Below are 27358 nucleotides of genomic sequence, written 5' to 3'. Positions count from 1 at the left end.
TTGGAAGCGTGAGTCGATGTCCCCTCTTTTGCAGGTGGATTTGTGTACCGGCTCACATGCCTCTTCGTCTTGAGGCTTTATAGAGCGCGCCGATGAGCAACTCTGGACAAAGATTCAGCGAATTGGCGAGAGTTGTTGAAAAAAAGTCAGAAGACTCTCTGATGGTTAACAAGTCCTCTCTTGTATACTTGAGCCTGAGATGCCTGTAAAACTAAGAAAAAAAAAAAAGAAAGTGATGGAACCTACCCCGTTATGGTGAAGGCTGTCTAATCCTCGTCAAGCAGGTCGTCCTCCAGAACAAAAACCATTACTACTGCAACATGCTGCTAATTTTCTGCCTCGAGCTTGTTGTCACATTCTGGTAGGTCGATTAGTATTATATACGATAGATTATCGCACGACTAAGAACTTTAAACTGCCTACATTGCTTGAAGTCCTGATCTGTCAAATCTGTAATTTTTTTCCTTCTCAACATCTATGTCGTATAAGGGCAGCTCCAACATCTGGCAACAAATTCCTTGAGTGTTGTTTACATACTTGGCCAATAAAGTTGATTCATCTACAAATGGCGGTTCCTGTTCGCTACAGAAGCTCGCCAGTCAGTGGTTAGGTGAGAATAATATGCTAAACCTCTCAACATTAACTCTCGCAGGCAAAGGCCCAGCGATAATTATTCTATGATGACATCTTTTTTGGTGAGATTACAAGTCCCGACTATGTTGCTCTTTGTAATCTTTCATTTTTTCGTCCATGTATCATTGGCGCTGGTGTATCTAGTGTTGTTACCCCCACATTGGTGTCCAGGCATAATGCAAATCAGCTCCCTGAGGGTACCTTCAATGTTCGGTGGTCTGGGCACAGATGAGTTGACCTCACAGTGGTTGGGTTTTTAAGGTTGATGTTATGAGTGAAGGAATCACCAATGACTAAAGTGTGAGAGCCAGTAGATTGAGTAGGAATGGGACTAGTTCACTAGTAGAGTGAATCTGTTATGCATCTGAACAGGTTCACCACGGTTAGCGAGCTGCTTGGGGCTAATGCTAACAGGGCTAGTAGGTCAGCTACAACCTACACCAGGGCGGCTCAATGTGTCGATTGATCGCAAGGCAATTATTGTCGATCGCGGGACAGTGTGCCAAAAAAATAAAAATAAAGACATCAGCCAATGTTCCCTCTAAATTGTGCGCGTGCGCAATTGCGCAGTGTTGATGTAGTCTTTTTGCACAGATATTCTGGGTTGTGAGCAACAACAAAAAATCCAAAGCAAACTAAAAGTATAACATTCAGCTATTCATTTTGTGACATTTTACAATTTGATTCAATGAGTCAAGGATGACTGGTTGCTACAATTGGCACAATTCACATACATACTGAAAAAAATTAAAAATTGTTCTGGCAGCACACGGAACTTTTTCTAACAGCAACCTGCTGCTCACACACTCTTTTTCCTCTTCACTGCCCTCCCTCTGCTCTTAAAGGGATACACTTATAATTACAAATGTTACAGTCCTTACACAGCCCATCGATGTGGTTGAAAATGACAGCGTTCCTATGCTCCGCCCACCACCACTGATTTAGTGAGCAACACACTCTGGGCAATGTAGCTAGACATGCTGCTCATGTTTACTCTCGATAATAATGGCAAGAATAAAAAAAGAAATGCTGTTGCTTTAATATGTCATGAATGTCGGAGTATGTGAATAATAGAAGAAAATGTGGTGAAACTGGACGAGATTTTCTCTTTTTTTAGTGAGAAAGGTCTGGTCTGAAGCCAAAATAGAAAGTCCAGGATGAGATGTGCGTAATGTTAAAATTTCATCTTGGCAAAGCCTGATCGAGGATGAAAGCATAGACAACCCAACAGCCACAAAACGTGGATTCAACGCTGAATTGACGTTGTTTTAGGTCGTGATGTCGAACAACCTATATTCAACGTAAATTCCACAGTTGAATGACAATATCTTTTTAATGTTGTCAAAAAACGTTTCAACGTTGATTCCCCGTGGATGTCACAACTAACGTGATGTGTCAGTAACTGTCTGAAAATATTCCTGTGATGCATTGTACGTGATGCTGCCATTCCTAAATCGTCGGAAATTGTTAATTGTGATTTACAATTTTTATCGTAACTAATCTGTCTAAACTATCAGTCCATCTTTCCAGGCTGTGACCTCTAACAGTGACCGCTAGTTTCAGTTCATGTCAGCCGTACATTCTCCGCCCGAGCTGTAGTGGGAACTTCCACGGGGTTAGGAGGTAACAAGGACGCCAGGTCGATGCCATTTACGAATACAATGTAAAAGCAATGTTGTTTTAACGTTGTAAAACAAAGTGGATTGTAGGTTGGATTGTGACATTGGCCCAATTTACAAATACAATGTAAAAGCAACATATTTTCAACGTTAGACCTGGACATTGCTTCACCGTTGACTGTCAACGTTATTTCAACGTTGTAAGACAACGTGAAATCTACGTTGGTTTATGACGTCGCAATTTACAAATACAATGTAAAAACAACGTATTTCAACGTTAGACCTGGACATTGTTTCAACATTAAATCCATGTCTTGTGCCCGCTGGGAATACAGTGCACAAAAAGCTAATCCTGTAATTTTAAATAAAGAGGCAACATAATATTAACCTTAAAACTGTTTGGGAGCATCACAAAAATGTAAATCAATAAGCCAAAAGCACTAAAGGTTCATCTCTCGGACGCACACAGTTTCGTGTGACTTGAGCAATGTTTGGAGTGGTATTTGACATCTATAATACTTAGAGTTTGCCATAGTTTCCGCACTTTAATATGATGATCGAATAAATATATTATCAGACAAAGACGAGTAGAGTAAGTAGACAAAATTCAGTTATTAACCCCCACCCGCAGCCCTCTGTTAAATTAGGAGTAGCGAACCAAATTTTTTTGAAAGTTGAGTTCATTTTCACTGACCACATCGAAGCCAGATACCCCTCCAGTCACCTATTATCAAGAAATAATTGAAATAGAATGTGTGACAATATCAAATAGGCCAAAATATCTCAAAAATCAGCATCAAAATGCCACAATTCAAAGGAATTCAAGCACAAATGATAAATAAATCAATTGACATCGATCAGTTGGAAAAGGGTCACAAAGCCATTTCTAAAGCTTTAGGGTGAGAGCCATTATCCACAAATGGAGAAAACATGGATCAGTGGTTAACGTTCCTGCAGTAGCCTACCTAAAAAAATTACCCCAACAGCACAGGGATTCCTCATCCAGGAGCTCACAAAGGAGCTGAAAGCCTCCCTTGCCTCACTTAAGAGTCTTCATGACTCAATGGAAAAGAGAAGAAAAATCGCATCCAGGGTTTGGGTTACAAGGTGAAAACTACCACATACCAAATGGAACTTAATGGTTTACGATTACGATTTAAAAAAAATTATATCCATACAGGCGGCAAGGAGGTGCACTGGTTAGAGTGTTGGACTAACAGTTCTAAGATCAGGGGTTTGCATGTTCTCTCCCCCCCATGCCTGCATGGGATTTTTTTCCTGGCACTGCAATTTCCTCCCACATCCCAAAACATGCATTCATTGGAGACTCTAAATTGCACTTAGGTGTGATGGATTCAGGGTGTACCACGCCTCCTGCCCGAAGATAGTTGGGACAGGCTCCAGCCTTCCCACAACAATTTTGAGAATAAGTGGCTCAGAAAATGATGGGTGATTATCCAGTACACCCTGATCTAGTTGCCAGCCAATAGCAGAGCACATAGAGACAGACAACAGTCCCACTCACATTCACATCTACGGACAATTTAGAGTCTCCAATTAATGCATATTTTGGGGATGTGGGAGGAAACTGGAGTGCCCGGAGAAAACCCACGCAGGCACGAGGAGAACATTCAAACTCCACACAGGCCCGGCCGGGATTTAATCCCCAGTCCTCAGAACTGTGAGGCTAGCTCAACCATGCCGCCATTTTTCATATATAAGAGGATTATTCAATAATGTGAATTTTTCAGTATATGGACTTGTAATACAGATAGAAGCTTCCTTTTTTTTTCATTTTTCAATGTAATCTCCCAGCACTGTCACACACTTTTCCCAGCTGTGCACACGCTTCCATATTCCTTCAGCATAAAAATCTTTGGACTGATGTCTCAGCCAGTCACTCACAACATCTTTGACTTTGTCACTTTCAAACTTTGAGCCACTCATGAATGCTCTCAAGGGACCAAACAGGTGAAAGTCTGAAGGGGCAAGGTCTGGGCTGTTAGGGAGGTAAGGGAGCAGTTCCCAGCCCAGCTCGTTGGTGGTCTGCACTGTTTGGACTGCTGTGTGAGGCCTTGCATTGTCATGATGCAAGATGACTCCTTCTGACAGATTACCCCTGCATTTGTTTTTTATGTTTTTCTTGACCTGTCTCAGCAGTTCATAGTAGTTGGCACTGTTCACAGTGCTTCCTTTCTCAAGGAATGAAATGGTGGTTCAGTCTTGCATGTCCCAAAAAACGGTGAGCATCACCTTCCTTGTGGACCGTTGGAACTACTTCACTGGAGAGCCTGGGTGCTTCCACTCCTTCAACTGCCAGTCAGACTCATAGAGCCAAATCTATGTCTTGTCACATGTGACCACCTTCTTCAGAAACTCATCAACCTCTTTCTCATAGCGGTAGAGTCACTGCTGGCACAACTCGACGCTACGCTGTTTGTGGTCTGCAGTAAGCATTTTTGGTACCCACCTGCAGCTGATCTTTGAGTTGCCAAGGTCATCATGAACAATTTTGTGTGCTTCCCAACTGATAAGATCAAAGTCTTTGCAATGTCATCCACTGTCAGCCTTCTGTCAGATTGAATGAGGTAATTGACTGGATCACCTCAGGAGACCTCACTTCTGTAGGCCTTCCATCATCCTTCATCTTCAACACTGCTCTGTCCTCCTTTTCAACACTGCTCTGTCCTCCTTTAAACAGTTTAAACCACTTGCAGACATTTTTTCCTGTCAAACGTGGCACCATACACAGGTAACATTCTCCTATGAATTTCAACTGGTTTGCACCCTTCAGCATCCAAAAACGTAATAACTGACCGCTCATTCCTTGAACATGCTTCTTGGTCGGCCACCTTTTTTTCATCGCCAAAACTCTCAAAGTTTTTTTTTTTTAATCTGAGAAAAGAAATTAAATCCATGTGACAAAGAAATAAAACTGTCATGGGTACGTCCTTCCTCAACCCTGTGCGGACCTGGTCCAATGAGCAGACGCGCCCACCTGCTTCTTGTTTTGCTGATTACGGTCGAGATATATTGCCACGTGTGTGGTCTGGTCCTTCACCAGATCGTTGTACTTTCATCTCAGGTTCCCACAATTCCAATCCCTTGTCTTTGATCTTTCGTGTACCGAACCCTGTCTCGTTGATGACCTTGCCTTTTTGCCTAGTGATTCCGACACTGTTACCTGTTTGGACTGCTGCCTCTTTATTGACCTTGGACTGAATAAATGCGCTCCCTGAACTGTACCTGATCTAATGAGTCGTGCATATTGGGTTCAGCCTCGAGTTCTGGTCATGACAAAAACTGAAATATTGAAAAAGTAAGCTTTTATCTGTATTAAAAGTACATATGAAAAATATTGATTTTTTTTTTTTTTATGATTCCTTAGGGCGGCACGGTGAAGCAGCTGGAGAGCGTTGGCTTCACAGTATGAGGACCAGGGTTCAAATCCCGACCCCACCTGTGTGGAGTTTGCATGTTCTCCCCATACCTGTGTGGGTTATGTATAAGGATGCTTTTTTCCTGAGAATTTTGGTTATCCAAATAAAGGCTGGATGAGGAACAGTTTCTTTGAAGAATTTACTTATATTATATATTCCGGGCACTTATGAGTTACAGACAATGGCTGTAGAGATCACAAGTGCGAAGGTACTGAGAAAGCACACGTCCATTATCTTGTCAGAAGGGAGGACCATGAGCGATATCAAACCTGTGGCTCGAAAGAGTCCGACACCTGAAATGAACAAAATAAAAAAAGGTGCCATTATCGTCATCGTCCAGAGTGGGTGGTGCATCGGGCATGGGGCCTTTTCCTCTGGGCGGAGTCAAGCTGGGGCACAGTCGGCTTCCATGTTGAATGATGTCATCAATGGGTGCCAGTCGGCACTGGAGAAGACGTGGTTTTCCGGTTGTCGTCAGGTGGAGGGATCACTGAGCCTGAGGCGGATCGTGTAGACGAGATGTAGATGTAGACGTGTCCCCCTTTCCTGCAGGAGATACTGCTGTGGCCGTCTGCTCCATGACCTGTACACCTAGGTTCAGACCATTTACGTTTAATTACTTTTAACCACACAGAATCACAAGTATTCATTTTGAGGGGAGCGTCTGGTTGTGAATGTAGTGATTAACCAAATGTTTTAACACAATGCTTACTGTTCCAGATTTGCAGGGATATGGCTCTGGCAATTCCAAAAAGGAAGCTACTATGACGAGCAAATACCGGTAACCTGACACTGTTTTAATCATGTCAGTATCATCCTATTGAAATTACCTGACGAGGGGCGTCCACATCCAGATCATGGACTGCCTTTCGTGGATTTCGTTGTAGGCATACTGTTATATCTACTGCAAACGCTGCATCAGGCATGAAGTTGTCTCAGTGTTTCATCCACACCTACATGGCATGTTCCATGGGCTTGAGAAATTTCATTTTTCAATTGTGTCTGAGATGCAATGCACGTAGCCTCTTTTCGCCATATACCCTCCTCATCTTTGACACCCCCTTTCGACTTTCAAACACTCTTTTCTTCTGGACTTGCTTTTTCCTGCCACAGCTTAACTATTTCTACTGTCACTTTCTGTTGATTGTCACATTCAGACTCACAATTAGTTGGAATGTTTGCCGGTACCCTGGAACCTTCTTTGCTGCTCGATCTGCTGAATCATTTCATGCTGATACAAAATCATTAGTTCGAGAGTGACCTTTGCATTTAAGTATTGCCACCGCTGTCAGGAGCATTAAAGCATCTCGCAATTCGAGATGTCATCCTGATGTTTAATGGGTGTACCGGAAATCGTTTCGCTGCCATTCTTTTAATGCAACATTAACTGTCATGTGTGCATATGCCGAATCTGTGTAAATATTAACAGATTTTTTTTTTTGCCAACTTGAGAGCTGTTGTTAATGCCAACACATCAGCTCTTTGTGCTGACTGGGAGCCTGGAATTCTTTCTGCTTACACTTCTTCAAAACCTGTTTCTGTGGGTTGGGTTACTGCAAATCCAGATTGTAGGCAATCGTTGCCTTTGAAGCAGCATCCGTCTGTGAAAGGAATCAAGTCCGGGTTGTCAAGAGGTGTCTGTAGAGTTCAGTGCGGAGTTTTCTTCTGTAGTTTTTTGCACACAACAATGCGGTTCTCCTCCGAGCAGGCCTTCAGCCATGTTAACTCCTTCATGAGTAAAGACAATGTGTGGTTGTGTTAAAATTGCTTCAGTTTTCCTCTGGTCATTGTGAAAGCTTGACTCATGACGTACTGGACTGTACTGTGTGATGTTCACACAGTCAGCGGGTGATGAACAACGTGAGGTGTCTTCTGAATCACTCTGGCTAGAGCTGATGCAAAAGAAGCACAAACTGAGTGTCTTTGCTCGTATTTTTCCAATGGAGTTGATGCATAGAGACAAACTTGTCGACTTCCTCCTTCCCTTTTCCGATCAAGAGCTGCAGAAAAACTGATCTTTTCAGACACGTGAAGACAGAACATGCGACTGTAATCAGGAATCGCAAGAGCTGCAGCAGTGGAAAGATGTTGTTTCAAGGAGATGAAGGAAGCTTCTGTCCAACAAAGAGTGCACGAAAGATTGTGCATACCTTGTTCATTGACCATCCGTCGGAGAGGGTGAGTGAGTTCAGCAAAGTTTGGAACATGATGCCTGGAGTAGTTGCAAAGACCAAGAAAGGCTAGCATGGTTTTGACATTTGTTAGTTTTGGGTGATGTAGGATATAATCTTTGTGAGACAGAGACATTCCTGTGCCATGGCGTGAGAGCAGACGTCCGAGAAAGGAAACCTGTGGTTGGGAATCTGGAGTTTGGACTTGGAACACTTCAGTCCAACTGAGGACAAATGAGAACGCAAAGACAGTGGCTTTGAGACAAGCCAGCAAGCGGACATCCACATACCGCACCAGGAGAACTCCATGAGGCAATATAAGTGTAGACAGCAACTGACGAAGACAGTCATTAAAGAGTCCAGGTGAAAAGACAAAGCCTTGAGGCAGGCGATTGTAGAAATAATTGTGATCATAATTATCATACATCTGCTTCCAATAAAGCCCCAGACAACTTAGCTCCTAGGATCATCAGGACACACAAACCCCTCCACCACAATAAGGTGACAGCTTGAGGAGGGGTTGATCCATGCTAACATACAAATGCAAGAGCAGAACAGTGTCACAAACGGGGCTCGAGGGCGGACCCAAATACACGACTCCAGAGACAAGCAGGCAGTACAGCGGGAACCTTTATTCAGTCCAAGGTCGGGGATCAGGCAGACAGTCCAAACAAGAAGAGGTAATAGTAACGGCAGGCTTACAAGGGTGGTCAGGAGACGGGCGTGGGTCGGTACACGGAAGGTAGACGTCAGGCAAACGGGAGTGCGTGAACGAGGCATCAAAAGAATCGATCTGGCGGAGGACTAGTCGTCCCCCGGGTCTTATAGGTACTGTGTGTCATTAACGTTCACGAGGCGCAGGTGTGTGTCTACTGATTGACTGGCCACGCCCAGCACGGGGAGGAAGCCAGGAGCATGACACTAACCCCCGACCCGACAAAGAAACTTGCCGTTCTCGGCATCGGAGTTACGAAGCCGTTGTGTGGGGATAATTGCTGGCCCCAACGCCTCGACCACGCGGGGATTTATCAGCTTTGCATCCGACCCGGAGTCAATGAGCGCAGTCACAGTACATGAACGGGAGTCCGTTCCCAAGGTGAGGTGAAGAAGCGACCTTCCTGACTCCGCCGCGGTATACCGCACACTCACCGGAGTGGAGATCCTGAGGTCAGGGTCCTTTGGAAGCGGGCGATCAAGTGTCCCAGACGCCCGCAGTAGAAACAGCGCCCCTCCCGTCGGCGGCGCAGATGCTCCTCCGCTGGCCCGTCGAGACCCTCCACCTGCATGGGTTCAGCCGTGGAGGGCAGCGTGGGCAGCGGTCGGACTGGACACATCTGTCTCCCTCTCGGTCATTGCGTCTATTTGACCCTGCGTTACCAGTCGCTGGTCGACCTTGAGGGCCAACGCGACGAGCGCGTCCAGCGAAGTAGGGAGATCCACGGCGATGAGAAGACCACGGATTTGCGGAGAGAGTCACTGGAAAAAGGCGTTGTGCAGGGCGTCCTCATTCCATCGACTCTCGGCGGCGCGTATTCCTAGACAGGACGACGGCCCTGGCAGAGCGTCATGAGTGAAGCCACCGCCTTGCGTTCTGGCGCCATATACTGGAATACTTGGGTGAGTGCGCAAACAAATGACGTCCAGGAATGACAAGTCTCTGAGTTACGACTCCATTCTGCCGTGGCCCATGCCTCCACCCTTCCCGTAATGTGGGAAATGACGAAGGCGATCCTCGAGCGGTCTGTGGGAAAGGCGGACAGCTTCTGAGTCGGCTGGGTCCATGTTGTGGTCAGATCGTTCTGTCACGAACGGGGATCGAGGGCGGACCCAAATGCACGACTCCAGAGACAAGGAGCCTGTACTGAGGAAACCATTATTAGGTCCAAGGTCGGAATCAGGCAGACAGTCCAAACAAACAGAGGTAATAGTAACGGCAGGCTTACAAGGGTGGACAGGGGACGGGGGACGGGCGTGGGTCGGCACATGGAAGGTAGACGTCAGGCAAACAGGAGTGCGGGAACGAGGCATCAAATGCAACAATTTGGCGGAGGACTAGTCGTCCCCCGGGTCCTGTATGTACTGAGTGTCATTAACGTTCATGAGGCCCAGGTGTGTGTCTACTGATTGGCTTGCCACGCCCATCCCGGGTTGGAAGCCAGGAGCATGACAAACAGATGTTAAATGTGCATGGCTAAAGCATCTAAAGTCAAGGAAGAAAGACATGCAAACTATTGATGACTTGTTCCCACCCAGCATGTCTAGCTAGAGGTAACAAGGCAACAAATTACTCTGTGAAAAGAAAAGAATGGTCTCCATTGATACATGTTACATATTATGTGCACATTTGAATGTTATTAAAGGTAAAATAAATAAATCATGCACAGAGTACTGAGGAGACAATTTGATGACACAGATCATGCTTTTCTACATCAAGAACTATCCATGTTGTGGAGATTTATTGGTACGCGTATTTAATTATATATATCTCGTAATGGAAATTTGACTTAAAAAAAATTCAGGCAGCTCATTCTGTCATGATCCTGCCGCTCCAGCACGAGCTGTGCGGGTGTCCGCGCAGGTGCGCTGATTGGAAGGTTCACACGTGCGCCTCATGGAGTCTGATTATGCTGTGGATTTATATGACCGCGATGACAACTGGCCGGCGCCAGTTCGTATGATCTTCATGTCCCGTTCATGTGCTCCGGTATCCCTGATCGAACCTGTGTGTACTGACCTTCGCATGTTCTCCGACCAACCTTGTAAGCCTGACTCCTTTGATGCTTCTGCCTGCGTTGATTGTTCCCCTGTGTACCGACTCCTGCCTGTCCGCTCATCTGCTCTCTTCGCCCGACGTCCCAACTACCGCTGCTGCACCGGACTGCCTGCTCGATCCCCTACCTCTGCATATAATAAACGCGTCTCTTCTTGAACTACCTTGCGTCTTCCGAGTTCCTGCATTTGGGTCCTACTCTCGTTCCGATGGGACGTGACAGAACGAACTGGCCATCACAGGACCCAGCAGGAAAGACCCGGCGTCGCCGGGACCGACGCAAGGTAGACCGTCTGCCGGAGGACCAATCCTGTCCGATCCGGGTAGGCTCCCTGATGTCCTCCGCTTCCGTGTCTTACGCTCCGCCAGCGAGGTATGAATACGTCCTGAACACGACGCGTCCCGCTCCTCATATTCTTCTGGACTCTGACTTTTCGGAATATGAGGAGGACTGTGATTTGTATGACCGGCTGCCTGTGTACGACTCCGATGACTTTGATTTTGAATCTCTTTGCCCGGCTTTTCATCCCAGTCAGTTTGTTTCACCTCCCCGCGTTTCCAGCACCCGAGCGACTTCGCCCTGTAGGTCCAAGTACACCAATCTGTACGAGGGAACCCGCTTGGCCATCTACCCGGGACCTCCGCGTGGCGGCCAGAGGAGACGCCCCGGCCAGGCGCTCCCTTGTGCCTCCCGCTGCGCGGCAACTAAGACACAGTCCTCCCACTCCTCGCCGGCAACGGCGAAGCCCGCAGACCAGACGAACACCAGCATGAATCCGATAAATTGTCATCAACATATCCTAAAAGAATAACATATACTGTCTGACAATATACATGTTCTTGCTTAAATCCCAAATATATGTTGTCTGTGTCATTGAAGAAGAAACTAATGTCACAGTACAATTTGGAAGCAATCAGAAAAGTGGCATGGCAAGTGAAGCTGATGCCCTGCGACTCTACCAGGATCAACTAGGTGATGCTGTAATGTCAACCTGGTGTGTCACGTTTATTCCATATGTGCTATAGACAACAATCAATGTGTGCATCAAAAATATCAAGTCCCCTTTAATTATTCAGGTATCTAGTATCTGGCTTCACGAGTCGGGGCACATTGGGGTGTCTCCAGATGGCATTGGCCTCTGCCCCCATCAAGAGGGAAGATATTCTGGCAAACATCAGAGGCCCAGGACCTAGTGCCTCAATTGATCAAGGTCAAGTGTCCATATTCAGTGGCACAGATGAAAATAATGGATGCAGCAAAGAAGCTTAAAACCTCTTTACTGATTGTACAATTAGTATTACTAGATCTATATCTAAGATAGTGACCAATGTGGTCGAGTGTATCAGTACAACGCGATGTAACAAGTTCGAGACTTAAACGTTAATCGTAATTTCTACATATCAACTTCTTTAACATGTTTTGCTGTACGGTGTAGAAATTCTAGGATATATTTTCGTTTATATTCTATATCTATACTATAATATGTATAATGTGGAGGGAAAAGGCAATTTTAGATGTATTTTTACTGAACAGTTCACTTAATTCATTTGTCTTGAGAAAAGATGGTACATTTTAAGCATATTTTAATGACAAATATGATTTTGTGCCATCCAGAGATAGGGGAATGGGGGCGGGAGGGTTGTCAAAAAAATCTGGGTTTGGCCCTTGGGGAACTTCTGTCCAATTTTTTTTTTTTTTGGTCAGGACTTAGAAATTTTACTTTCAATTTTTGCCTTATTTTTGTCAACAGATATCGCCAGAGTGCACCACAGCCATCCATTTTTTCAAAAATTTCCCTGGGGAGGCATGCCTCTGGATCCCCATAGTGCTCACATTTGTATTTTCATGAATTTTCACAAAAGTCCACTTTCATCTCTAAATAGTTGAATCCAATCGGATACTATGGTTTTGTCGTTCATGCCGTCACCACGGTTGGTCGGTGAAAGGAGTGTTAATTAGTGATGCTTCCCATAACCGTCGAATACCCGAATGTATTGTGCAACCATGGTTATATAAATTGTTTTTCACTCACCTGTTTTTATATCTCACTTGTTTTTCTGGTCAAGACGTCTTGACCGTTTCACTCTCACTTGTTTTATCTCGCTCACATGCATATCTCACTTGTTTTTCGCATACTATCTTGTTCAAAGACTAACATTGTTGTGTGATATCTGGACTGTTATGTTTTCAGAGCCTGAAGGACACACTTAGGTGTCAATAGTAAATTGGCTAAAATTGTTGCGGCGCCAGGTGGGACGGGTAGGCCACCCGCCCTTTCTCTCGCACGCAACTGAAAAGTATAATAGAGAGATGCAGAGTACAAACAGGTAGAGTCTGCTGCGGGTTTCGTACGGACGCTCAGCTGGTTGACAAAGCGGACCTCTACCTGGGTGACTGGCTCTCCACCTCCTCGGTATAGGTAAGGGGCTCATATGATTGATTTCACGCAATGTCAACTGTGTTTTGAGAACTTGCATTTGGTCGAAATACATATGCCAGTTATTGAGGCTAAATAGCATTTGGGAATGTTGGTCTTTTGTTGAGTGTCGTCTTTGTCTCCTGAGCGCCGACCAGCACCGATCCTTTCAATAAAACAGTCGGGATCGACTTTGTAAGACCATGAAGATAAGATTTTTACATCCACAGTTGTTTATGGTGGTCACAAAGTTGAAAAGGATTTACAATATGTTGTATGGCCATTTTGTTCACAATTTTAATGTATTTATCATGTACAAAAAGTAACAATAAGTTATTGTATGTTTTGTCATAGTCCTGCCGGTCCAGCCCTGGCTGTGCGGGTTCCCGCGCGGCCGCACTGATTGGGAGGCGCACACCTGCGGACTACGAGGAGGACCATGATTTGTATGACCGGCTGCCTGACTACGACTCAGATTATTTCGATTATGAATCTCTTTTCCCGATCGTTAACCCCAGTCAGTTTGTTTCACCTCCCAGCATCTCCAGCTCCCGAGCGTCTTCCCCCGGTAGGTCCGAGTCCTCCAACCCGTTTGTGAGATCCCGCTTGGCCATCTACCCGGGTCCTCCGTGTGGCGGCTAGAGGAGACATCCAGGCCGGGCGCTCCCGTGTGCCTCCCGCCCGCAGCAACAAAGACGCCGTCCTTGTCCACCCACTCCTCACCGGCAACGGTTAAACCACCAGACCCGCAGCTGGTGGCGAAGCTTCCAGCTCAGAGGGAGGAGGGGCCCCCAAATCACGAGGTGTTCTGTTGCGAAATACGGGCGGTGTCACGACAAGGCTCGAGGGCGGACCCAAATGCACGACTCCAGAGGCAAGCAGGTAGAGTACAAAACCCTTTATTCGGTCCGAGGTCTATAATCAGCAAGTCAGTCCGTAAGAGCAGTAGTAGCAGAAGAGGCAGGCTTACTTGGCTGGTCCGGGGACAGGCGAGGGTCGGTACACGGCAGGTCAGGTATACAGGAGAATGTTCAAAGCAGGCAGAAGTGTCGAGGGAGTCAGGCTTACAGGGTGAGTCGGAGAACAGGCGATGGTCGGTACACACAGGTTGTCGATCAGGGATACGAGAGTGCTGGAACGGGACATGAAGCTCAACGAACTGCCGGCGGACTAGTTGTCCCCCGTGTCCTATAAGTACCAGGTGTACTCAGCCAAACCAGGGTGGAGGTGTGTGCCGACTAATTGGCTGACCACACCCAGCCTGGGGAGGATGCCAGGAGCATGACAGGCGAGATTAAGCGGCAGAGCACCGAACTGGCGGTCCTCACGGCCAAGGTCCGGCAGGGATTAGAGGACCAGCCGAGTTATGCTGACATCGCAGTAGCAACAGACCCGCTACCAAGCAAGGCTCATGTCGCTGTCGCAACAGATCCGCTCCCAAGAAACGCCCACATTGCGGTTTCAACGGACTCGTTGCTGACTTATGGTCACGTGGCAGTGGCAAGTGATCTGCTACCAAGCCAAGCGCACGTTGCATTGGGAACGGATCCGCCACTTTGCCACGCCCACGTCGCGGTTTTGGCTGTTTCACTGCAGGCCCACGCTGCGGTGGCCACTGATCCGCTGCCGAGCAGAGCTCACGTGGCAGTGGAGACCGATCCGCCGCCGCCTCACGTTGCTCTCCAGGAGGTGGCGACATCTCCGAATTACCTCTGCATCTCCCGACTCCTGCATTTGGGTCCTACCTCCGTATCGATGGGTCATGACATGTTTAAAGAAAACAATGTTTTTATTTGATTGTTTGTACTGCTGATTGTACATACGTTGGAACACAGATTCAACTTCTGTAATGAACGTGGTGTGTTAGTTCTAAATCATTACATAAGACATTTTAAAGAATGCAGTTTAAAATAGAAAATACTGACTAATAGCACAGAGACTGTATACAGATTACATTTATAACGTAAAATTTGGCACTCAACATTTAATCTATTTTCACATCTAAAATAAATGCAATTTATCCTAAATATATATCGGAAGATCAATCATCTGGTTGATAATCTACACAGCTTTTAATACTTAACTTCTTGTACAGTAATTATTTGCATTCTTCCAGCTTCTGATATAGCTTTTAGCAATGGTGGTTGTAAGTTTACTAAAGTTGTTGCACGGGTCTGTATGGGGCAGATATGTGACCCAATATCTCGAAACTTTTTATTCTTTCGTTTGCCCGTTTCACATGAATAAGTGTCCTTGCGATCTTGTAACAATCTGCAGCCTCTTGTGCTCTGAATTCACTCTTGTTGGAAAGGAACTCTGAAAGACAAAGAAATATATCACTACTAGCAGAAACCTGCACACACATTCAAATGATGACTTTGTGTATCATTGTCTTTACCTTTTCTTCGCTGTCTTTTATGTTGGAAGTCGATGTGGGTTTGCATGTTTTTGTCACGACCCATCGGAACGGAGGTAGGACCCAAATGCAGAAGTACACGGGAGACGCAGAGGTAATTCGGGAAAAACCTTTATTGTTCCACGGTCGGGGAATGGATAGGCAGTCAGGTGCAGCAGCGGTAGTCAGGACGTCGGGAATAGAGAGCAGGTCAGGTTGGTCAGAGGACAGGCGGAGGTCGGTACACACGGGAATACGATCAGAGATACGAGAGTGTTGGAACGGGGCATGAACTGCAACGATCTGGCCCCGAACCAGTCGTCCCCATGGTCCTACATACACTGGAGCCAATCAGCCAGCATGAGGCGCAGGCGTGTGCCTCCCAATCAACGCAGCCAGGGCTGGACCGACAGGATCATGACAGTTTTACACTCGACCAAGAGGTCCTCAACATTTTCCTGAAGTGGTTTAACTTCTTTTTCAGTGTAAAAATGAAGTCATTCTTGTATTTGAAAACACGAGATTGTTTTTTTTACAATGTGAAGGTAAAGAAAATCCGTTAACAGTGAACTTTGTATGGGGGGGTCGAAGGGGATATGTTACGAAGAGTATGCGTTTCTTTCTTCTCACAAACATGCATTACTCCTAATAAAAACAAGTTACGACAAAAAAATATTTGTTACAAACCTTTTTGGAGCTCAAATTATCCCCTGATTATGCCAAACATGTATTTGTTCACGGTGGCACAGTGCCTTAGCTGGAAAGCGTTGCCCACACTGAGGTCCCGGGCTCAATCCCGGACCCGCTTGTGAGTAGTTTGCATGTTCTCCCTGTGTCTGCCTGGGGTTTTCTCCGGGCACTCCGGTTTCCTCCCACATCCCAAAAACATGTAACGTTAATTGGACACTCGAAATTGCACTTAGGTGTGATTGTGAGTGCGGCTGTTTGTCTCGATGTGCTCTGCGATTGGCTGGCAACCAGTTCAGGGTTACCTTGCCTCTTGCCCGTTGACAGCTGGGAAAGGCTCCAGCAGTCCCGTGACCCTTGTGAGGATAAGCGGCTAAGAAAATGGATGGATTGATATATCTGTTCATCAATGTTTAAAATGTTTTATTTTTGTAGCTGCTCTCATCCAGATAGGTTTGCCACTAGAAGTGTGAAATCTTGTTAAATCTCGCAAACGAGCTTACGTTCCCTAGTGCCATCAGGTGTGCAACAGGAGGCCCCGCCCACCATCAGTCAGTCAGGTATCACAAGACAGAAAAAAAAAAATTGAGAATGTGGGCATGACAGTTTCTGCATTTTCTGAACTGTCAAGACTGTTTTCTTATAAGGGAATCAAAAATGTAAAGTTTTTAAAATCCAATTCATCGCTTAATTTAAAAATGGATCGAATATCGAAATAATTATAAATTGCCACCCTAATTTGAACCTTAGGGGAGAAAAACATTTACCCATCTACTTATCATCACAAGGGTCATGGGAGTACTGGAGCCCATCACCGCTATCTGCAGCCAGGAGACGGGGTACACCCTGAGCATGTTACCAGTCAGTCGCAGGGCACATATAAACAATCATATGGACACGCATGAACAATGAGCAATTTAGTCTTCAATTAATGCATGATTTTGGGATGTGGGAGGAAACCGGAGTGCCCAGAGAAAACCCACGCAGGCACTGGGAGAACATGCAAACTCCACACAGGCATTGCTGGGATTTGAACACAAGTCCTCTGAACTGTGAGGCAGACGCTTTCACAAACGTTCCACCATAACAATTGAAACTTTTTCAAAATCTCAAACAAGCTAATATATTGCAACTAGGCATTTTGAGACGGTATTTGGAAAAATGTCATTTTTAGGTCTATACAGATTATCACAAGAGTTAGAAAGAGCCTTTTACCAGCCATGGGTCTAAGGAAGAAAAAAAAAAGAAATACTTGAAAAAAATTAGCGGAACGTGAGCAGATATTTTGCAAATCCAACTACAATTTACAAAAACAACTATTTTAATTGCACATTTCTCCCAGGAATAGGTAGGATTACAATTAAATTATTCAATTATAAATCGTGTAAATATTGCCAACAGTGAGTACCACACCAAGAGAAAGACTGAGGTCGACAGTTGTCAGCCGTATTTAAGATCTGGCTATGTTTGGGCATTTAATGCTCTGCACAATGGTATTTTATGTGTGTGTGTGTGTGTGTGTGGCTTGTCCCTTTCGGGGTCGCCACAGATATGTTTGCCGGGTGCCCTTCCGGACCCTGGCTCAGGGAGTGGAGGCCGCGGTGGGATACAAACACACAACCCCTGGTTTATCAAACTAGTGCTCTAACCACTGAGCTACGGGACCACTAATAGTATTTTGTCTGTACTTGTTGAAATACATTGTTGCCTGACCATCCATTTACTCTGAAACATTTGCATGTAGTGTTTCTTAAAGTGTGTTGCTACAACGATTGATGCAGTGACAATCTTTTTTTTGGGGTCCAAAAACCGACAGTTTACTGTTATACTTTGGTATTGTTAGAATCACGTGTATTGTTCATTGTGGGGTTTTCGTCAAGCCCCTATCACCCTCTCCCCTTACCTCGAGACCCATATTCTCTGCGCTGTGAATTCTGGGAAGTCATACAGACGTTTCAAGATGGCGGCGAGCAGGAGGCTGGCCAAGGTAAATCATCCAATTTCGTTATAGCATTATCACCTGCATTGCGTTCAGGTGGTTTGGTGCTTTTAAAACATGTGACTCTTTCACCGTTACAGAGCCTAATCCGTCATGTATTTTAAATCAACTGTTTTAAGATGTCTTTATTTATGAACGAGGTCACTACATAGGCGATCTGATTTTTGGAAGCAAAGAACCCGGCAAATTAGGCCAGCATTTATGATCAGTGTTAAGGGTTGAACTACGACATGTAATTGTTTCACTCATGAAAAGTTAATAAGAGTAGTTTTCTGTACGCGAACAACGAGTTGTTATTCGATGGCGCTCACATACGACGGTGAATTTCCAAGGGACAATACGTTGGCTTTGCTAATCGGCTAACTTGCTATCTTTGGATGTGAGCTGCGTTGAAACTAGCTCGTCCCCAGCTAATTCAGGCTACGATGAGTTGAGCGTTCAACTGTAATTGGTTTTAATTTTAGTTGTACAGTATTTACAACTGATTTTTCAAGGCAAGGCAAGCCGTAAGAGTTAGTTGTCCAGTTACCATTTACATTTATCTTTCTGTTTCCTTTTACACGTAGTCGTAAATGAGTTCATGACTTAAATTATTCTTGAATATTTTAACTTTTACGAGGATCGAAACTGCTGGAGAGTAGAATGGTAATAAGTAAGTATTTCAACAATAATTACCGCGTTTTTCGGTCTTTATTTTTACCAAATGTTTATTGCAAGCAAACTCACTTTAGTAAAATAACGTATTTTTTAAATTGATTACACAACCTGCTGAGTTTGCAATCAGAAACAATGCACAATATCATTACCTGAAAACAAGCTGATTTTCATATGGAAAAAAGTCATTGACATTGTAGTCATTGAACAAGTATAGTTTAAGCATATTTTAAATCAACCTCAAACATTCACCAGTCTAACACTTGCTGAAGTCCAACACTTTTTTTCAACACACCAGCACTGAATTATGTACAGGTTTATCATTAACACACCTTGAACTCTTCTCATCCTGACCATAAAATTTGAGAAAAATACCACATACCATAAGGGCTACAGAGTTATTGATGAATAATCACATTTTTTTAAAACAATGTTGTAATCATGGTTATTAGCCATGATTGGTCCTCATCTTAGGGATAACTATTTTTGTTGGACTACTTTTTAACAAGCAATATTTGAGTCTTCAGTGCAAAATGAATCTGTAAGAATAAATAATTGAAAATAACCCCCCCCCAAAAAAACCCACACTACTTTACCAAACGCTAACAGAAAAGTGCAATCACTAATTGCGACTTAACGAAAGCATATACAGCTAATACATAAAACCCAATCACATTAGTCTGTAAATTGACTTCATTTGAAAATCCCAGTCAATATGATGAATTGCAAAGATGGGTACGTCTTCGTTGTTCTGATTAATTATTGGTTAGTCGCACATGGTCACAAAGTGAAAATAATTTGACAGTTGTGATTTCTCTCTTCATTTATTCAGCAGTTTTTCATTTTGGTCAGGTAAGACGAAAAAATTTAAGTCAAGGAAGCTGCTACAATGATTTTTCATAGTGTCTTATTGTGAGATGCCGCTTCTCTACCAATGTGCTGAAAGCAAACTTCAAAATCAAAGCTTTATGCATGAGTAAATTGGACATCAATGTCATGCTAGGCTTTTTCTTTTGAGTTCTCCCCAGGGTACAATGCTATGGGCTATTGTCATGAAATGGATGATTTTTAGTATGGTATTAATGAAAAAAACGGCAGCCAATATGGGCCCATGTGTTTTTTCACCACAAAACATGATTTTGACGTATACAGATTTTTGTAACTCCCGCCATGAAAATCCTCTTGAGGAATTTGTTTTCGAGAAGAACCAGGAAGTGATGTAACGGGCAGCAGCGCCCCCAAGTGGACTCATTTGTTTCCATTAGTTTTACCGCCGGGAAGTGAGCTCGTTGTTCCTTCGTGTTAGCAAAATGCTGGCTCGTGGCATTGCTGGACATTGCTTGACACTCGGGAGAATGGATTTACCCTTCATAAGTTTGCAAGAGACCCGGTTCGTCGTGAAAAATGGATTGCACGGGTGCAGAGGACGAGAGCTTCATGGGTTCCAAATGACAGGTAAGTGTGTATACAGCTACTAAAAAAAAAATAATAGTTTTGGGCAGACCATGTAATCGGTCTCTCTTAACGTAACAAAAGATTCGCATATGAAATATGTCTGTGCGCGTCTGATGGCGTTGGGCTGTTGCGTTGCTTCGCCAGCGAAGGCTGCGCTTCGGGCTCACGGGCGGCGGCAGCTCTCAAGAACCGAGCCGACAATGCCTCACTCAGCCACGTGCGTGCAGTAAAGCGCCCCGGCTCGACGGTGTTGTTCATCGCATACTGTGGCATCTATAAACAACCCCCTAAAGCAGCACGGCTCGATTCCATCATAAGCCACCACAGCGCCGAAAATGAGCCACACGAGCCTGAGGCGCCACGCTTTTGGCGAAGGCTGCGCGTCGGGCTTGCGGACGCCGGCGATTCTGAAGAACGCATCTGAGAACCCAGTAAAGCGCCCCGGGTCGACGGTGTTTTTCATCGCGTACTGTGGTCGCTATGAACAACCCCCAAAAGCAGCACGGCTCGGCTCTGCCTCACTCAGCCGTGTGCGACGACAACGCAGTAAAGCTCGACAGTGTTGTTCATCGCGTACTGCAGCGACTATGAACAACCTCCTAAAGCAGCACGGCTCGGCTCCGTGATAAGCCACCTCGGCGCCGAAAATGAGCCACACCGGCCGGCTGCGATGAGCCGCGATGGCTCATCTCCGCCGCGGAAGTGGTTCAGACGGGGAGGTGGTTTGGCCATGATCGCATACCATCTGCATAAGGCTCAAAACAATAGTGTAATATTGCCCCAGTAACTTCACTCGGTTGTGTAGTGTTCTCCTTTTCAAAAAGAGCTTCCGTGTCAGAAGGGGCGTGTTCGTCTCCCATAGTAGAGTGCACCGCATGTTTTCATTGGCAAATGTCCAGGTGACGTCATGGACAGAGGATGCAACCAATATGGCGACCACTTGGATGTCGTAGAATGACACTTCTGCAACTTTGTGCATGGATGACGCGCTCTCCGCTTACATTTATTTTTTTCGTATAGACATTGAAGTGAATATAGTGATATGTATTTTTCACGACAATATCAATTTTAAAATCTTTGTTGGGGTGACACTTGATCTTAAATGAAGCATTCACCTCTACATGTGCGCCTAGGGGGCTAGCTGACTTTTCATATTCAGCAGTGCCTGCAATTCAATTGTAAACAAATTTCGAATGATTGGCTCATTTAATCCTGGTTACGATTAAAATTAATTTAATTGTGCAGTCTTACATAACACTGGAGCAGGGTTGGTACTGTACCACTGTCACATAGTAAAACTGTTCTGACAGAAAGGGTATCCAGATTCTCCATTCTCCTTAATCTAATCTCCAAACAGGACACACAATAAGGTTTGGCACTGGTTTATGAAACCTCTAAGCCAATGTGGCAGAACCATATAAAAACTTCCTCGTCACACTTGTATGTACTTGGCCACAACATTGCATGTTTGTAGTTGAACCTTTTAGGCACAGAAGTTAGTCACTGGGCCGACAAGCTTGTAATGATGTGGGTAAAAATTAAAACTACCCAGTCATCAATCAAATTGGGCTGAATAATTTGGGAAAATATTCTAATTGTGAGGTTTTTCATTTATTTATTTTGTTAATAACAAATACTTAAATTTCCATTGAGCATGGTATTTTTGGGGTAAGTTTATCTTCAGGATAGTACTCAACACGAGAAATAACTCAATGTATACCTTGTAAAAACGTATTTCTATATAATGGTGCTCTTGCCAGTCTTGGTTGCACTGCTGTAAGCAGAGTACAGAGATCAAGAAAAAAAATTCATAAGGATGTGGTTATAGAAATGGTACACTATATAATTTTGTCAAAATGGAATTAAAGTACAATGCTTCAGTTGACGGGGAGGGCAATGCAACCAAAGTGGAATTGGCAGCCTCTGCAATGATAAGAAGGCAGCAAGGTTGCTGTCCTGCGGGGCCGGGATTTGAACCCCGACGTACTACAGCTATGAGCCTGTCTAGGTGTTTAAAAAAAAAAAAAAAAAAAAAGCTTGTGGTTCCGATTTCCCGACCGGCGCAAGAAATTTCTGCCGACCCAAACATTTTTTCACCGTGTAATAAATGTCAGGGGGATGGTTCTCCACAGCCCCATGCGCACCAAGCTAGCCCCGTGTACACTTAAGCTTAAAGGTCGACTGTCATGAAATGCATGATTTTTAGTATGTTATTAATGAAAAAAAGCCGATATGGACCCATCCGTTTTTTTCACCACAAAACATGATTTTGACATTATATGGCTTTTTGTAACTTCCGCCATGATGATCTCGATTGATCAAGAGGCTGGCGGCGTAGGCGGAATGTGGGGCCAGGAGGAACGGTGTGTCATCACAGGGTGCGACTAAAACGGTCGAATAATGAGAGATGATCCCCACGGAATTCAACGTGCTGCAACAATTTTTGTCGGGTGCGTGTCATTTGACAGATTGGATGTGCGGGGCAATAGGTCATTCACATGATGCAATGCGGCCATTGTCGGCAACATGAGCATGGGAGTGGAACAAGGCCTTGACACTGTAAATACACAACAAAGTGAGAGCGCTTAACTTTTATCGGAATGGCCTTTTGAGATGTGATTTTGATTTACTTTTATCGGAATGGCCTTTTGAGATGTGATTTTGATTTACCACCACGGCTATCATGGGCAATATTCACTTTGCCACACTCTACATCAGGGGTGCCCAGACTTTTTTTTACCCCAAGGTCGACTTCTCAAGCAGTCAGCCTCTCGTGAGCTACGGGGGGTGATGCTCCCAAATTGTTTTAAGGTTAATGTTATGTTGCCTCCTATATTTAAAATATAGAATTAGCTTTTTGTGCACTGTATTGTCTGTGCTTTCATCCTGGATCAGGCTGTGCCAAGGTGGAATTTTAAAATGACACACCATCTCATTCTGCATTTTCTACTTTGGCTTCAGACCAAACCTTTCTCACTCGGAAAACAGAAAATCTCGTCCATTATAAAACACATTGATGGACTGCGTAAGTACTGTAACATTAGTAATGATGAGTGTACATCTTTCAGAGTGCGGGCGGGCGGGTGTAAGGTAAACTAGGAAAAGAGATTGTGGCGGAAGCGGTCGTTGTTTGAGAAAGTTCCGTGTGCTGCCTAAAAGAAACTTGTGGCTTCTTTTAATTTTTTACAGTATGTATGTGAATTGTGCCATTGAATGTAACGAGTCATCTCTTATTGAATCACATTGCAAAATCCCACAATGCCGCTGTATGTTGTACTTTCAATTTGTAATGCAGAATATCTCCAAGACTGCATCAATGGTGCACAAATGCCCACACGCGCAAGTTTAGAGGGACCATTGACTGACTTTTTTTTTTTTTGGCACGCCGTCCCATGATCGACCAAGACTGCCTCGATCGACGCATTGAGCACCCCTGCTCTGCATTAATTCGCCATTGGTGAGGTGGTAAATGGGCAGTAGTGTGAACACTGCTTTAGTTTTCCTTGCATAACCTTTTAATAGGTGTCCAAAGCAATGTCCACAAGTCTTAAAAATTCAAGTGTTTTGACATGACTCTGTTTTGAATTGCAAGCAGATCGATAAGAGAATGTTTTCTGTGGTAGAATACACATGAAGGGATGTTGAGACTGGTTGTGGTTTTAGGTTGTCGAGCAGATGGATTAACAGCACTTTCGCTTTTCTCATTCACTACCAATGTAGTACCAAAGCTCCTTTTTTTGCCCCTCTTCTTGATTGTGGGCAAGGTTTTCTTTGTATAAATGGTCTGTTGGTTATTTAGTCGTGAATATTCTCAAACAGGAGATCAAGAGCATTTTGGCATATTTTGAACGAAATCCCCAAGTTTCTGAAATCACAGCAAACTAAATATAACTAGGAAATGATAAATCAAAAGTGATTGAGAAAGAATGACACAAAACATGTATTTTGAATATTTACATCCTCTCACGTCATTACCCAAGAAGTTGTTCACACTCCCGGTGTCACATCGAAACTAAAATTCACCACAGCAAACAAAATAGTATAACTCATTTTAGTTTCATTGTGATACTGTGAGTTTGAACAATACCTTGTAAAATGACCTAGCTACACTGTTTGCGTGTAGGTCATTGTAAGCTTCTTCTGCAAAATGCAATTGTTCCTCTCTGAGCGCCACCACATTGTAGGTTACATAGACGCTAAAATGTGCTAGCATGCATGGTAACAGCGTAACCAGTGTCTTTTAAGTGTTCTTCATTAGACAAGTCACACAACATTTACAGATGTTGGACCTCTCTGTGCACAAGAGGCACGCCACACTGTAAGGCGCTTGTCTATTTATGAGAGTAAATAAAATCTCTAAATGCACCTTACCAATGTGAAAATGTGGTAGATTATGGGGGAAAAAAACCTTTCCGAGCTAAATTCACAACCATGGTGGCCCCCGAACAGTGAACCATGAATGAGAAAGTGCACACTGTATACCTATTAGCACCTAGGGGCAATTTAGTGTCCAATTAATGTTGCATGTTTTTGGGATGTGGGAAGAAACTGGAGTGCCCGAAGGAAACCCACGCAGGCATGGCAACGACATGCAAACTCCACACAGGCAGATCCAGGATTGGACCCAGGACCTCAGAACTGTTAAGGGCAACGCTTTCCAGCTGATCCACCGTGCTGTTTTTTTTTTTTTTTTTTTTTTTTTTTTTTTTAAGGTTTTAGAGTGGGTCAAAGTCTGGATTTAAATCCAATTGGTTTGCTATCGTGTGACCTTAAATGGGCAGTTCAAACCCTCTTAATATGGCGGAGTTGAAACAATTCTTCAAGGAAGAGTGGGACAAAATTCCTCCAGAACGATCTGAACGAATCATCTCTCATCGCAAATGCTTGATTTCAGTTAGGACAAAAAATGTGGTGGTTCCCATTTCCTACATTTCAGAAATAGGGTTGGTAGGGAGTTTTTGTTATATTTTTTTAAAATATATATTTTTACTCTGTCTCCAGCACCCTGGTGCCACCATTTTCTTGTCAATTCTTGTTAATTCACGCTCTGGAATTTTTAGGGTCGTTCTGTAAATCGTAACCACAAGCTTTTTGTTTTTTACGCCTTCTTGCTGCCAAGGGTGGCACAACCTATTATTAGTTTCAAAGGGCATTTTTATTCACAGAGGGTCAGAAATTTTTTTGTCCCTTCATATATTGAATTGTCATTTGAAAACTGCATTTTATACTTCCTCAGGTTGCCTCTGAATGATATTAAAACTGGTTTGATGATTTGAAACCTTTGTGTGAAAGATAATCAAAATAACAGAAATCAGGAAGGGGGCTTATACTTTTTCACAGTTCTGTACTTCTTGTCATCTAATCAAAGACCGTTCTCTTTGTCAGTCTATTATTTATTGAAACTATATATTTTTTTGAGAAATTAAGTACGCATGCATAATATATACAATAAATGAACAGGTCATTTAAATAGACTCATTGCTCCATCTTGCGATCGGTTATCGTGTTTTTTTTTTTCTTCTTTAAACATGCTAATCGGTGAATGCAGCCCTATGGGGGCACAAACCAGTGCAATCTGTAGGCCGGTCCCAAGCCCGGATAAATGCAGAGGGTTGCGTCAGGAAGGGCATCCGGCGTAAAAACTGTGCCAAACAAATATGAGCGTTCATCTAAAGAATCCCATACCGGATCGGTTGTGGCCCGGGTTAACAACGCCCGCCCCCGGCACTGCTAACCTGCAGGGCGTCGGTGGAAATTCAGCTACTGTGGGTCGAAGACAAAGAAGAGGAGGAAACCGGATCCAGCGTCAGAAGAAAAAGAGGAATGCACAGAGCCTACAACTGAGTGTAGGGACTTTGAATGTTGGGACTATGACAGGAAAAGCACAGGAGTTGGTTGACATGATGATTAGGAGAAAGGTTGATATTCTGTGCATCCAAGAGAGCAGGTGGAAAGGTAGTAAGGCTAGAAGTTTGCGAGCAGGGTTTAAATTATTCTACCACGGAGTAGATGGGAAGAGAAATGGAGTAGGGGTTATTTTAAAGGAAGAGCTGGCTAAGAATGTCTTGGAGGTGAAAAGAGTATCAGATCGAGTGATGAGACTAAAATTTGAAATTGAGGGTGTTATGTATAATGTGGTTAGCGGCTATGCACCACAGGTAGGATGTGACCTAGAGTTGAAAGAGAAATTCTGGAAGGAACTAGATGAAGTAGTTCTGAGCATCCCAGACAGCGAGAGAGTTGTGATTGGTGCAGATTGTAATGGACATATTGGTAAAGGAAACAGGGGCGATGAAGAAGTGATGGGTAAGTACGGCATCCAGGAAAGGAACTTTGAAGGGCAGATGGTGGTGGACTTTGCAAAAAGGATGGAGATGGCTGTAGTGAACACTTATTTCCAGAAGAGGGAGGAACATATAGTGACCTACAAGAGCGGAGGTAGAACCACGCAGGTAGATTATATTTTGTGCAGACGATGTAATCTGAAGGAGGTTACTGACTGTAAAGTAGTGGTAGGGAAGAGTGTAGCTCGACAGCATAGGATGGTAGTATGTAGGATGATTCTGGTGGTGGGTAGGAAGATTAAGAAGACAAAGGTAGAGCAGAGAACCATGTGGTGGAAGCTGAGAAAGGAAGAATGTTGTGCGGCCTTCCGGAAAGAGGTGAGACAGGCTCTCGATGGACAGCAGAAGCTCCCGGAAGACTGGACGACGACAGCCAAGGTGATCAGAGAGACAGGCAGGAGAGTACTTGGTGTGTCATCTGGTAGGAAAGGGGAGAAGGAGACTTGGTGGTGGAACCCCAAAATACAGGGAGTCATACAAGGAAAGAGATTAGCGAAGAAGAAGTGGGATACTGAGAGGACTGAGGAGAGGCGAAAGGAGTACATCGAGATGCGACGTAGGGCAAAGGTAGAGGTGGCAAAGGCTAAACAAGAGGCATATGAAGACATGTACACCAGGTTGGACACGAAAGAAGGAGAAAAGGATCTCTACAGGTTGGCCAGACAGAGGGATAGAGATGGGAAGGATGTGCAGCAGGTAAGGGGGATTAAGGATAGAGATGGAAATGTGTTGACTGGTGCCGGTAGTGTACTAAATAGATGGAAAGAATACTTT

General features: G+C 44.4%; 1 protein-coding gene and 2 long non-coding RNA genes across 10 annotated transcripts in view; 2 read left to right on the top strand and 1 right to left on the bottom strand.

Annotated features, from left to right (window-relative positions):
- LOC133499207 (uncharacterized) overlaps nucleotides 1-5801 on the top strand; it is a 29085-nt gene extending 23284 nt beyond the window's left edge. Inside the window, exon 3 of the long non-coding RNA XR_009794591.1 lies at nucleotides 5641-5801. This is a non-coding gene — a long non-coding RNA (uncharacterized LOC133499207). The remainder of the gene's footprint in view (nucleotides 1-5640) is intronic.
- An 8092-nt stretch (nucleotides 5802-13893) lies between these two features.
- Nucleotides 13894-27358, top strand: part of ube2l3b (ubiquitin-conjugating enzyme E2L 3b) — a 50714-nt gene continuing 37249 nt past the window's right edge. For 2 of the 7 annotated variants that reach the window (XM_061817000.1, XM_061816998.1), the window contains exon 1: nucleotides 17972-18119. In XM_061817000.1, coding sequence (XP_061672984.1) covers nucleotides 18093-18119 — 27 coding nt within the window. In that variant the 5' untranslated portion in view covers nucleotides 17972-18092. Of the gene's footprint in view, nucleotides 13933-17971; nucleotides 18120-18158; nucleotides 18784-27358 lie in introns of those variants that run through there. The other 5 variants (XM_061816997.1, XM_061816999.1, XM_061816995.1 and 2 more) reach the window with 4 other exon arrangements.
- Nucleotides 14694-18109, bottom strand: LOC133499233 (uncharacterized). Of its 2 annotated transcripts, XR_009794595.1 has the most exons (4): nucleotides 16438-16606; nucleotides 16133-16314; nucleotides 15449-15576; nucleotides 14694-15366 (listed from the first exon to the last, which is right to left on the bottom strand). It is a non-coding gene; the product is annotated as an uncharacterized LOC133499233 (long non-coding RNA). The 2 variants fall into 2 exon arrangements; XR_009794596.1 differs by lacking the exons at nucleotides 16133-16314; nucleotides 16438-16606 and adding an exon at nucleotides 18036-18109 and having other exon boundaries at nucleotides 14695-15366.

The sequence above is a fragment of the Syngnathoides biaculeatus genome, chromosome 4 (assembly GCF_019802595.1).
Source record: "Syngnathoides biaculeatus isolate LvHL_M chromosome 4, ASM1980259v1, whole genome shotgun sequence".
NCBI classification, from domain to species: Eukaryota; Metazoa; Chordata; class Actinopteri; order Syngnathiformes; family Syngnathidae; genus Syngnathoides; species Syngnathoides biaculeatus.
Note: the sequence above shows the minus strand (reverse complement) of the source record. Positions and strands in the feature narration are given on the sequence as shown.